At 40.6% G+C, this 13,775-nt stretch overlaps 1 protein-coding gene across 6 annotated transcripts in view; it reads left to right on the top strand.

The window, feature by feature from the left end:
• HDAC4 (histone deacetylase 4) overlaps positions 1-10,291 on the top strand; it is a 666,648-nt gene extending 656,357 nt beyond the window's left edge. For all 6 annotated transcript variants that reach the window (XM_082260868.1, XM_082260870.1, XM_082260869.1 and 3 more), the window contains 2 exons: positions 7,616-7,754; positions 9,059-10,291. In XM_082260868.1, coding sequence (XP_082116994.1) covers positions 7,616-7,754; positions 9,059-9,098 — 179 coding nt within the window. In that variant the 3' untranslated portion in view covers positions 9,099-10,291. The remainder of the gene's footprint in view (positions 1-7,615; positions 7,755-9,058) is intronic.
• The last annotated feature ends 3,484 nt before the right edge of the window (positions 10,292-13,775 follow it).

Below are 13,775 nucleotides of genomic sequence, written 5' to 3'. Positions count from 1 at the left end.
TCTCTAGCAACTACTCGACGTGCATTACTTTGAACCAACATCTCTTTCACTTCCTGCAACTCTTTCTCAAGCGCTTCATTCTTCTGCACCTCGCTGCAAAAGGCCTGCACGACCAACCACCCCGTAGTGGCAGCGGCTTTCCGCTCCTTTTTTGAATATACGCTCAAATCTAAATGCAAAGCCTGTGTACCCAGTTCAGTACCAAGGTCTGGATAGATTGGAGCAGCATATTTAATCAATTCCTCTGCAATGGGTTTCCAGTACCCAGAACAGACCCAGGTAGGAATCGCCCCTTACTTAGAAACTGGTTCCTTACCTCCTGTTTTATTGCTTTTCTTAAAAAGACTATGCATCTCTACTCTCAGGGGGAACACAAATGCAAAATCAATCACAATATTAGTGTATTGTCCTGGCTCAAGGTGACTGTGCTCAAGGCTTATTCACTAAACTGCTCACACTAGCAGCAACTTAATGAATACTACACACACACCCTCTATAACACTGTCCTTTGGGGCTTATCCACTAAACTGCTCACACTAGCAGCAATCTAATGGACACTACTCATACACCCTCTTATTACACTGTTTTTAGGGCTTATTCACTAAACTGCTCACTCTAGCAGCAATCCAATGAATAACACTGTGCTTAGGGCTCATCCACTAAACTGCTCACTCTAGCAGCAATTTGATGGATGCTCACACACCCTCTATAACACTGTCCTTAGGGCTTATCCACTAAACTGCTCACACTAGCAGCAATTTAATGGACACTACTCATACACCCTTATATAACATTGTATTTCATCCAAATATTCTATATTTAGTGACCATGCAGTATCCTGCCGACTACGCCAGTTGTAACAAATGGTGAATATCAACAAAATTTATAATTCAGGTATACTGGACAGCCACTGACATATCTCATGAATATTAAGAATGAGAGCAGGCACCAAGAGCAGTTGATAGAAAAGCATAAAACAAAACTTTACTGGACATCATAAACACAAAGCTTCCTTAAACATCTTAAAAGTTACCATTACTGGACATCATAATACATAAAGCTTCCTTGCACATCTTAAAAGTTACCATAAACGTCACACAAAATACTTAGACATAAAACCCCTTTTCCCAAAAATATGAAATTATACTTAGCTCTGGTAGTTGTAACAGCTTCCAATGGATGTCTGCAACAAAAGACAAAGGTCTTGGCCGCATGTTTCTCCAAACAGCCAAAATGAACAAAAGCCAGCAAAGCTACATCATGGATGTTTTCTCTGTGTGACTATCCAAGGAGTCAGGGTGATGGGAAAGAGGCTTTCTCATGCAAATTAACCCTTTTTTATAGTACTGTGCACAAGAGAACGCCCACAGGATGTGGTCATACCTCTTGTCCACTCATCAGGTCATTTTGAGTGAGGTCATCCACACATGGCTGCACCTCCCCCCCCCACAAGCACATGGTTCATTAAATATGCGGCAGCCATTTTAGAACCACCTGTAGGTGAGAGATTATTATTATTATTACACATGTATTGGGAACATTTGTAAAAAAAATCCACAACTGATACACAAAGGTCATGGAAAGCTGAGATCTTTAAACAGGATACTTGTAACCAGGAAGACTCTCCCAATGTTCTCTACCACGGCGGTCAGTCTCACTCCTCATGCACTATACAGCTCATGCGGGAATAAGACAGACACCTCTCATAGCGTAATATGTATAAAGCAATTTATTAAGAGGTAAAACATATACGTAGCAGCTTACATTAGGGCAGAGTGGAAGCAGCACGTCCCATTTCCTCCGTGGCTTAGTGGCGTGTGTTGATTTCCTTCCAACAAAATGGCCGCCGCGTCCCCCGTTCGTGATAGCGTCAGCCGCAGCTGGTTCCTCCCAACGCTTTTCGTCATACATTGACATCGTCAGGGGTGTGGCCAGACAGCGCTGACGCTACATATATAGTGCTGGGGATAGGTGGGGCACGTCATTGCGTCCCGGAAACAGAAAGCCGAATGGAAAGCGTTCCATTCACCGGAAGCAAACCAATTAATAGCAATCAGCTACTTCAATTGATGTTTATTCTAAATTAATAGATCATCAAAATCCACGTATAAAACAGATGTTTGGATTGAACAACCATATCAAATAGCCCCAGCAAGCATAATTGAAATGGAAAAACATCAGCATAAATAGAACTGTATACAGTACTCAAATATTATCGGCAAATCGGGTAGCAGCGCCATCTAGTGGCTGAAAACCAAATTTTATATGTTAAGTTCAAAGAATTCTCAAACCTGTTCATGGTACTAAAGCCCAAAAGGATATTTGTCCTATTCTGGGAAAAAATGCCTTCAAATCCCAAAATTCCACATGGAATTAGTAAGCACTTGCCTTTGAGGAATACATAGCATATGTAGACATTCATGATGCCGATCTAAATGTTCCTATTTTACACACATAATCAGCACTTTCTGTGGTTCGCATTGGCAGACAACCACTTTTAGTATGTTCAAACTGCCCTTTCACCTTTTAACTGCTCCCAGAGTGTTTGCAAAGGTTTTAGCACCTCTGCTTACTGTGCTCAGGGCATCGAAGTTGCAGGCTATCTATTCAACCTTCTCAAGGACTCTTCTCCCTTGCAAACGCACATCTGGCTTTCCTCTCTTTCCACAAAAAGTTGTTAACTTATGCCCTGTACAGTTTTGAAGAAGGTTTGCTGGACTGGGATGGGCACTGTTCTAAATGTGTACAAAATTTGGGGTAATAATTGCATTTTAAATGCTGCTAGGTGACCGGACCAAGATAGTTCGTGTTGTGCGAGACAAGCTAGTTGAGTTTTAAGTTTATCTACCCAAGGGAAATAATTGGCCAACATCAACTGTGCAGACGATCTGGTTAGCGTTGTCCCCAGATAGGGGATACCGTCATCTTTCCATACGTATATGTAAGCGCCTCGTAGAGATTGTCTAGTTTTAGGGTCAGGACCCAAGTCCAGAATATATGATTTGGATTCATTCACTTTGTAGTAAGATGCAGTATTAAAGAGACGGAGGACCCCACTGACCGCCGCCAGGGATTCAGACACCTGAGTAAGCATGAGTATGATATCGTCTGCAAAGAGACTAATGGACTGAATTTTGTTACCAACTGGAAAGCCATTAATTCCGGGGTGTTGTCTAATATGGGAAGCCAAAGGTTCAATTACTAGGTTAAATATCAGGGGGGATAAAGGGCATCCCTGTCTAGTACCGTTTGTGATGCAAAAAGGCTTGGACAGCATCCCTGAGGAATAGACCCTAGCTGAGGGGGGATGTATATAGTGTCAGTATGGCAGAGAGAATATGGCCTGAAAAACCAAATTTTCAAAAGGGTTTTGCTAAGATACCCCCAATGCACCCTATCAAATGCCTTCTCTATGCACAAGAATTTAAATCCAAGAGACATCCCACATTGAGATACTTGAGTTCTAGGCCTAAAGATAGGCCTTCAAAGCAGTACCAATTCTATGATTCAGTTCAAGAACTTTCCAACAAAATATCTGGTCAGCCTGAAAAAAGCAGACTATGCCTCTTGATTTTCCAATGCTCCTGTCCAGACAAGCAAGGAACTCCTTATTTAGGTGGATCAGCACCCCAGCCCTGACAGTGGGAAAGTCCAATCTACCCTATTACTGGAAAGTTATTACAACAAGTGCAAGTCTCTCAGGCTGGGGAGGAGTGTTCCAATCCCTAACAGTCCAAGGAACATGGCCATTGAGAGAAGCCAAGCTTCTCATCAACATCTTGAAGCTCAGAGCAGTCAGGTTGGCCCTGCAGCACTGAGACCCCCTTCGGAGGGGCACCCAATCGGGGTGCAGTCAGATATTTCCACGAAGGTTGCTTACATCAACCATGCAGGGGGCACCAGAAATCTGCCTTGAACAAAGAAAACCAAATCCTCTCTTGAACAGAAACTCACTGCCAAGATCTTTGTGGTCCACATCCCAGAAATGCACAACTGGAAAGACTATCTCAGCCGCCTTTGCCTGGATCAAGGAAAATGGACTCTTCATCCAGATGTCTTCAATATGATATGCCAAAAATGGGGGATTCCACATTTGGACATCTTAGCCTCCAGATTCAACAACTACTTTTGTTTATTGCCAAAACCAGGGACCCTCTAGCTCTTGTCTTAGATTCCTTGATGATTCCCTGGTCTCCGTTCAGGCTAATTTACACCTTCAATCCAGTGTGAATCCTACCTAGTCTGCTCAAGAAGATACTGTAAAGCAATAAAAAAGGAAAGGTCTTTCTAATTGCACCAATCTGGCTTGGAAGAACCTGGTACACATACATACTAATACCTCTAGCAGATGAACCCTGGGCTCTTCACAACAAACGAGATCTCGAGCTGTCTCAAAGCCTTCTATTCCATTCTAATTCTCAGTGTCTGGCTTGGCATGACTGTTGAAACTTATAAAGGCTAGAAAGGTTTCTGAGTCTGTGATTCCTACCTTCCTAAAAGCAAGAAAAGCCTCCCCTATGAAGCTATATTATCACATCTGGAAATCAAACAGACAGTAAAATCCCAGAGATTACTCTGTACCTTGCATTTTGGCCTTCCTGCAATTTGATCCTGACCAGGGGAGGTGCACCAGAATTTCTTGTATTGTATTTGTGGAGTACAGTTGTGTTCAAAATTATTCAACCCCCACTGAAATTGATTGTTTTAGCCAGTTCAACATTGATTTGATCATTCAGTCATCCTGCTTACAATTAAATCAAAGAGGCACGTGTAGGTCAGACAAATATAACATAACATTTATAATGAAATAACCACAAATGTATTTTCTGTGCTCACATCATTATCAGTTTTATTCAACCCCCAAGTGACATTCAATCTTAGTACTTAATACAACATCCTTTTACAGTTATAACAGCTTTTAAACGTGAAGCATAGCTTGACACAAGTGTCTTGCAGCGATCTACGGGTATCTTCGCCCATTCGTCATGGGCAAAAGCCTCCAGTTCAGTCACATTCTTAGGCTTGTGCACTGCAACTGCTTTCTTTAAGTCCCACCAGAGGTTCTCAATTGGATTTAAGTCTGATGACTGTGATGGCCACTCCAAAATGTTCCAGCCTTTAATCTGCAACCATGCTCTAGTGGACTTGGAGGTATGCTTGGGATCATTGTCCTGTTGAAAGGTCCAACATCTCCCAAGCCTCAGGTTTGTGACGGACTGCATCACATTGTCATCCAATATCTCCTGGTACTGAAGAGAATTCATGGTACCTTGCACACGCTGAAGCTTCCCTGTACCTGCAGAAGCAAAACCGCCCCAAAGCATGATTGACCCCCCGCCATGCTTCACAGTAGGCAAGGTGTTCTTTTCTTCATAGGCCTTGTTCTTCCTCCTCCAAACATAGGGTTGATCCATGGGCCCAAACAGTTCTAATTTTGTTTCATCAGTCCACAGAACACTATCCCAAAACTTCTGTGGTTTGTCCACATGACTTTTGGCATACTGCAGTCGACTCTTCTTATTCTTTGGAGACAGCAAGGGGGTGCGCCTGGGAGTTCTGGCATGGAGGCCTTCATTACGCAGTGTGCACCGTATTGTCTGAGCAGAAACTTCAGTACCCACATCTGACAAATCTTTTCTCAGTTCCTCAGCAGTCACACGGGGACTTTTCTCCACTCTACGCTTCAGGTAGCGCACAGCAGTCGAAGTTAGCATCTTCTTTCTGCCACGACCAGGTAGCGTTTCAACAGTGCCCTTTGCCTTGAATTTGCGAATGATGCTTCCTATGGTGTCTCTTGGTATGTTTAACATCTTTGCAATCTTCTTATAGCCATTGCCCTTCCTGTGAAGAGTAATCACCTCTTCTCTTGTCTTCCTGGACCATTCTCTTGACTTCACCATGTTTGTAACCACACCAGTAAATGTCTAGAAGGAGCTGAGTATCACAGTCATTTTAAAGCTGCCTAATTGGTGCTTATTAGGCTTTATTGCTGCTCCCTGACATCCACAGGTGTTTTCAATACCTGATTGAAAACACTTCAATGAACCTCTGTTCTTCAGAGTGGTAGTCTTTAAGGGGTTGAATAATTGTGTCAATGAAGAATTCACAAAAGAAACATTTACTACTGTATTACAAAACCAATTGATGTCATTTTAGTTGCATATGGTTCTTTAAGAAGTCCTTGTAGGATTTCATTCTGAATACAATTACAAATGTACACTAAATTCCCTAAAACCCTTTACAGCATTGGGGGTTGAATAATTTTGAACACAACTGTGTGTGCATTTTATGTAACTTAAAGTGGTTGTAAACCTCAAACATTAAATTTGAGAAAAGCTCATCCTTCTATATTGTATACTTGCCTCTCTCCAAAGCTCTAAGTGTCATTTCTCCCTGCTGCTTGTTTCCTCTGTTATCAGTATGAGTCACATCTGGCAGCTTTTCACAACACCCAGAGTTAAAATGGAGATGGGGGAGGGAGCTGCAGCACAGCCTGTGACTGTTATCCACAGCTTTGCATGTTCTCCATACTGTGTGAAGAGGAGTGTGTCCCAACTCCCTACCCTTCAATTAGGGCTCAGAGCTCTTGGCTGTGTAAAAATATCAGATCCCGACCACTGCTGATTGAAGTGAAGCAAAATACTTATTTTGAGTGTTTTCAGAATGATTTACAGGAGAATTGACTGCTGATACACAGCTACAACTTATGAAGGAGGATTTCCTTAATCTCTGTGTATCACCAAATGCTAGTCACTTCACTGGGTACATGAGGGTTTACAACCACTTTAAGTAAAATAAAAAATGTTTCTGTATATTTTTATAAGTAATTATGAGACCGTTTTTAGTAACTTGAAAAGTCCCATTATGCTCAAAGTCCACATATTTTAATGCATAGGCAGTAGAAGTTAAGTGATTGAAAAGTCTTTTTTTTTCTTTTTAATAAAAATAACAAACATGTTATACTTACCTCCTCTGTGCAGTTGGTTTTGCACAGAGCAGCCCAGATCCTCCTCTTCTTGGGTGCCTCTTCTGTGCTCCTGGCCCCTCCCTCCTGTCAAGTGCCTCCACAGCAAGCAGCTTGCTGTGGGGTCACCCGAGCCAAGAGACAGCTCCCTGTGTCCATTCAGACACGAAGCTGCGACCTGGCCCCGCCCCCTCTCTCTCCTTATTGGCTGACTTACTTTGAATGACAGCTGATGGAGCCAGTGGCACCGCTGCTGTGTTTCAGCCAATCAGAAGGTAGAGTCTCGGAAGGCCAAAACACTCATGGACATCACTGGAGACAGATGGGCTCAGGTAAGTATTAGGAGGTGTTGGGGAGGCTGCTATACACAGAAGTTTTTAATCTTAATGCATAGAATGCATGAAGATAAACCTTCTGACTTTACAACTACTTGAATTCATATATAAATCTGGAAAATTATATTTTTTGCAAGCAAATTTACACTATTTACTAAAAATCATGCAGTTTAATATTTCTGATTCTCTAAATTCAGGTGTTGTACGATTCCTCACAGGACATATCTGAATGCGCAAATTGCAACTATATTAGGTGTATTGCTCTTTACCACAGTAGAAATCTTTATGCCTCATTTGCTCGTCTCATATTTTGCAGGTGAATATTGGCCATGTTTGCATAATGCTGCTTCTACAATCTCCTATTCTCTTGTCGAGGCACAGAAATGTGAGAATGAAGAAGCTGAGACAGTGACCGCAATGGCGTCCCTGTCTGTGGGCGTCCATCCTGAGAGAAGGTGAGCAATGCCATGTTAAGTTGTTGGGTTCAGTATCTTTCACTGGTTTGAAGGAATGGAAAATTTAATGGGGTTTATGAAGAGTATCTAATGTGTGGTGTTTACTCCAGGATCTACAGTCTAAAGTTCTTTATCAGTCTGTATTCTTCTCCCCTGGTTCACACTTGAGTGTCGCGTTTTCTAAGCGTGTTTTTTTTTTTTTGGGGACGTTTTTATACGCGTTTCTGAAGCGTTTTAAACTTTGTAGGTTTTTTTTTTATTAGCCATTAAAGAAAAATATCACCTGTTTCCTCGTTTTTCATCTTTTTTCATTAGCTTTTATTTATTATTTATTTAATATTATCTTTTTTTGCAAGGGGTTACAGGTTAAGCGTTAAAGTTTATGGATAGGGATTCATTTACTTAATATTTATTTTGTTAAGTTTAGGGGATAATAGGGTTAGGATTAGTGTTAGGTGTTCTAATTAGGGGAAGTATTCATTATTATTATTTATTTTTATTTATTTATTGTATATGAGCCGAAAAACACTATTAAACAATCTAATCAAGTGTTTCCATCCATTTCTATGTATCAAAAACGCTTCAAAAACACACCAATCTGCCTGATTCGAGCTACTAAAAAAGCTCTAAAACGTCTTCGAGATTCAGGCGTTTGCCTTCAGACAACTTGTTGTGGAACCACCTCCATAGAGAATAAATTATATTTTTCTCCTCCCAACGTTTTGGGGCTTCAAACAAAGGTGTGAATGGGGCCTGGCTGCTTATATGAGCTGTGTTTTGTAAAGATGTCTGTCAAGCCAGAAATATGGGAGCTGGCACTGTTTACTAGTTTTAAAATGGCAAGCGCTGGGGCTGTAATCGGTTTCCTTGCTTCTTTATTTAGTGCTTCTCTGACTATGAACAAATATGCATCCTCCAGATATCATAACACCTGATATGCATATGTTTGTCCAGATAATTAACTTGCCAAGAGTGAAGTAAGGGTAAAGATGACCGCTCCAGAGTTACTAACTTCAAAGTTAAAAAAATTTGAAGCTGTCATATTTCTATCCTGACAAGTTCCTTTTAAGCTTTTGAAAGTTTTGAGTGAAACAGAAATTAATTGTAGAGCAAGAGCAGGGAGATATCCCCCACATCATGCAATGTTGTGACCAGCCATTTTGTGTTTTCACGTGATAGTTCAGTGTCACCGGTTGAAGCAAGCTCTTTATTATACCAGACCAAGCTGGAGACAGTTGAAAAGTTCTTATTTAAAGGCATAGTATGTTTTCCTTGAATGACTTAATGATTTTGATCTCTTTTAGAACGGAGGACGAGCCTATGGATGAAGAACCCCCTCTGTAGCAGAGTGACTGGTCCTTGTCTGTTGTGTGACTCCATATCTTTGTTGGAGGTCGAGCCCTCCAATTTCTCCGCCTGTGCTCTGTCCCCAGGAAGACGAGCAGCGACATGGATGTAAAGAACTCTGTGTACATGACATCCACAGATCCACAAAGCGCGGCACATTGTGCTCTGTGCAGCCGCACTGTGCCATTATTGGTTACAGCAGGCACTGCTCCATTAGGAGCCACTGGCAGCTCCTGCCAAAAATCTTACTTTCTTTCATGCTTTTTAACAGTGACTAATTCAAAGAAAAACAAGGATCATAAGTGACCTCTTCTAGGGCCTCATAAACCGTTTTGGTGCTTTAACATTCTGCAGATTTACAAGGATTCTGTGTGCGCTGAAGGGAGGGTGACCGTGCTCTACGGACACTTATTTAAACCACTCGGTTTTGCCTGTTTCTTGGAAGTTTTCTCGCTTATGGAGGAGTTATACAGTGGATGGAAGATATCCCTCTGAAGCCTGTTATTACAAGGACAGACTTTTTCACTCTGGAAGAGAAACAGGAGGAAGGATTGTGCCTTGTCCATGGTTGGAATATATTTTTTCCATTTGAATGGTTTATTCCTTTGTTTCTGAAGAGTGAAGGACTTGCCTTAAAATTGAAACACAACCAACAGAGATGATAATTGAAGTCACAGTACAGAAAACCTTGTGTTCTCTCTGTGAAGTGGAGTGTTGATGACCAGTAGCAGTCGTCATAATTTTTTTGTCCCCACCCCCATTTTTTTTATTGTATTTCTCTGAACCAAGTTGCATGTCGTATATGTACGATCGATGGACTGTCTCCTCCACTCATGACCTGGGCTCTCCAAGCAAATCTTTGACCACAATTAAGAATTTGTAGGTAGAAATCTACCAAGGGGAGATAGAGGATAATGGCCTCTTACTGTGCAGGTAGCATGCCTGGGCCTGCCTGTGCATTTTTTTTAAGTGGCTCAGTTTAGTTTTGTTTATTAAATTTATTTTTATTATTCTGTGTAACATTGCACCACATTGCAGGCAAACAGTACATTTCCAGTTCCCATTTCATTTTTTTTTATGTGTCATTTTGATTTGAAGTTTATATATGTGTTATATTTTTTTGTAATATATTTTTCTCATGATGACTACATTTTTTTAATTTTTTTTTTTAAGAGAGTTTTTTTTAAGATTCTGTCGGGATTATTATGAAATTCCAGTTGATATCCTCTGATCTTCCCACTGAGACTTCCTATATGAATTCTTTATATAAGGATGTTGACAATGGTGATGTCCTTATTTAACTAAACAATCAAAAGGACAACCATAAAGACTCTTCTGATTTTATCCTTGTAACAGGTACCTCCTACCTCACTTGTTACCAGATCAGAGAGCCATTACTGGGACTTTAATTTCTTTTAAGGAGACCAACAATGTACTGTATGTGAGCCTTGCTCCTGGGATTGCATGGAAAGGAGCAGGGTGCGCTCAGTCTTGGATATAACCTCAATATAGCACTTATTATCCATGCTGAGAGTTGTGGCTGAATTTCCAGCAGCATGTGACTCGCACCCATTGCCTAACAGATTCCTAGATTAAACCCCCTCACTATTAAGGGAACAGCATGTTACTGTCTGGAGGCAGTTTTACTTGTTCCCTGGCAGCTTGATATTGGCTGCATTTTGAGTGGTTTTTCTTGGGGCTGTGCTGCAGGTTGCACCTTGACATATGTTGTTTCCTATACTGGCAACACATGATATGTTTTGGAGTAATAGCCAGGGGGGTTGTGGAAGCCCCTCCCCTTTCCCCTTCCTTTTGAGTGTTGGGACCCTCACATTGTGCCCTTACTGTGTATATATTTTTTTCATGGTCCTTCTGTAACTACACTACAGCCTGTGACTGCACAAAACCGCACCGCACTGCACCAAACGGTCTCTTTATTTCCTGTCACACTGTGTGTGTTACTTGCAGTCCCCTCCTCCCCATCACACGCTCCCATTTTTCTGCTTTCCAATCTTCAATCTACTTGCAGACTTTTTGCATCTTTTGCCATGTTTTTGTACTCTTGACACTGTTCTGAAAATGTTGAATTGTGGGTCTAGATTTGGTCTGTAATTTGGCAAATAATCAGAAACTGCATGTTTTGTGCTTTCCTAAGGCATGTACACATAGTAGGTGTATGCCCGCCCTGTACTTGCTTTGAAAGGTGCACACATGATTATATTATTTTGAATTTTTTTTTTGAGTTTCAATTCTTTAGAAGTCTAGAGAAATTGGATTTTATAGTGTTCTAGATGTTATTGATGATGTTCAAGTCAAAACTGAAAAAAGTAAATGGTAGTCTACCTTCATTTTTAAGGCACCTATCAGAGCATGATGTGTTGGTTACCATAGTGTCAAAGTACCCTTTACAGCATGAGAAGTGGCACTTAGCTTGCCATATACGCTGAGTCTTTTGGTTTCTTCAGTTAGGCTGCAATTGGATAAGCAGGGTGTTTCCTCTGTTGATGAAGGAGGTACAGTTGGGACAAATTTGTTTTGGATATTACGGTTTTCACTATGAATTTTCATTCCTTGTGTGAATTACGATTTTTCTTTATTAAATATATAAATAGCCTGCACGCTCTACCATCCCACTCATTCCATGTTTTACACAGTATATCATTTTGTGTGCGCAAGGGAGGGGCCACACTCCTATTTCTGGGCATTGACCTCCCTATAAAGAAAATTTTAAAAAATATATATATATAAAGATAATTATATATTAAAAAAAATATATATGTATATGAATCTATTTTTCTAGATTTTACTATATACTTTGAGGTTGCATGAATCAAGCACAGCTCGTCCTATACTGTGTAATTGGTCAAGCTGCTGTGCTGGGCAGAAAGAATGTTGGCAGGGGAATCTAGTAATGCGGTTCATCCTCTGAACCTTGTATTGTGAAGGACACTTGTTTTATTCTTTTATGTGGATCAATCTCAAAGTATTATGTTAGGCAGAGAGTGCGTGCTTTTTTAGATAACAGAAAATATAAGCAAAATATATTAACTGATCTCAATGTTTGAAGATCAAAATGCCATGTAATAACAGTTTTGCTTCCTTTTCTTTATACAAAGTTCTCTTCTGTGGAAGTTAAAAGACCGTAAAAGACCATGAGGTGTGTAGTGAAGATGAACCTTCTGTTTAGGATTGTGAAACGTCTTTTAATATGTTGGGCAGGTGAAAACAGTTGTTTCTGAAAAGGAAAGGACCTGGATTGTTCATGGCAGGGGGTAAGAGAAGAGTATTAGACCCCATTCATGCTATTGAGGGTATTCACATCAGTTTAGTGCAGAACTCACCAAATCCTGATTGCAGGCTGTCTTACCATCATTTACCATTTTCAATGAGGTTGCCTGTGGCAGGAACAGACTTGGAGAAGAAAAAACGCTTGTTTTGTGAATATTGCCTTCTACTACATATTACTAACTATAGCTTTCTAAACCCCAGGGGCTACGTTTACAGTTTCAGTGGGTACTTCTGCTTCATAAAGTTCACTGAAGAGTTTATAGTTTTAATGTAATTTCATCACATATTTAACAGAACTGATTGTTTTAGACAAAGGCTAGCCTTACTTTTGTAAAATAAACAAAAATAAAAGATCCCACCTTAGTCACTTTGCACTTGACAAATTTCAGAACATCGATATATAGATTTTTTCCTTTGGAGACCTTCCTAGGGCCTGGCACTGTTTACCTTGTGCAATGTTCTGATGGCTCTGTGATAATTTGTGTGGGTACCAGCCTGGCCATGCAAAATAACAATTATCTGCAGCTTGCACCATGGGTTGCCATTATTCTTTAAGGCTGTGGTTGCCCAACTTGTGTCCAATCCATGGTAATGTAGGCTAATGAAAACACTGCTGGTCTCTGAGCAGACCACTGTGGTGAGAATCTGTGTACATCCAGATGTATACTGATAGTTCATATGGGGGGGGGGGGGGGGGTTTAGAATGGGAGTTGTAGCTTCAAAATACACTTAACCCTTGAAAAACATAAGAACAATATTGGGCTTAGTAGGGGTGAGCTGACTCACAAAATAGATTTTGTGGAAAATTACCTTTTATTAGAAAGGTAGGTAGATTGTTAATGTTAAGAAAAACTGCTCTTGTGGAAAAGTCCCAAAAGTTCTCTTTTGTTAAGGAATCATAGGTAAAATATAGCAAATACATTTTATTCAGTTATTACCCTTTCCACTAACAATAATGCATTGCCCCAAATACCCATTGTATAATGCATGCAGCATCTGAGCATTTAGGGAATTACCATGTGACATCTGCCAAGGACTCAAAGACAACCTGCAAATAGGAAGCAATTTAATACATTTACAGTGTTCTAGTGTGAATGGGGCCTAATTAGAAACATAGTTAAGTAGTTATGCATTGCCAAGCCTCCCATGATAGGTGTAGATATATTCTTTAATTTAGTAATAACACTTTGAAAGGGGTTTGTAGTAATGCAGGCTGCAGTCCTATACAAACACTGTGTACCTTATGTCAGCCTTCAGTAAGTCAGACATGTCCATTTCACATGTGCTCTCTGCCATATTGCAGTTCTCACACTGTTCGAACGCAAGTCTCCTGCTCTGTGGTATACAGTTTCCAATAGTGATGATGAATTTCGCAGGCAGTATAAG

The sequence above is a fragment of the Pelophylax lessonae genome, assembly GCF_965119305.1.
Source record: "Pelophylax lessonae genome assembly, chromosome: 6".
Lineage (NCBI taxonomy): Eukaryota > Metazoa > Chordata > Amphibia > Anura > Ranidae > Pelophylax > Pelophylax lessonae.
The sequence above is the reverse complement of the archived record's forward strand: the minus strand, read 5'-3'. Positions and strand labels throughout refer to the sequence as shown.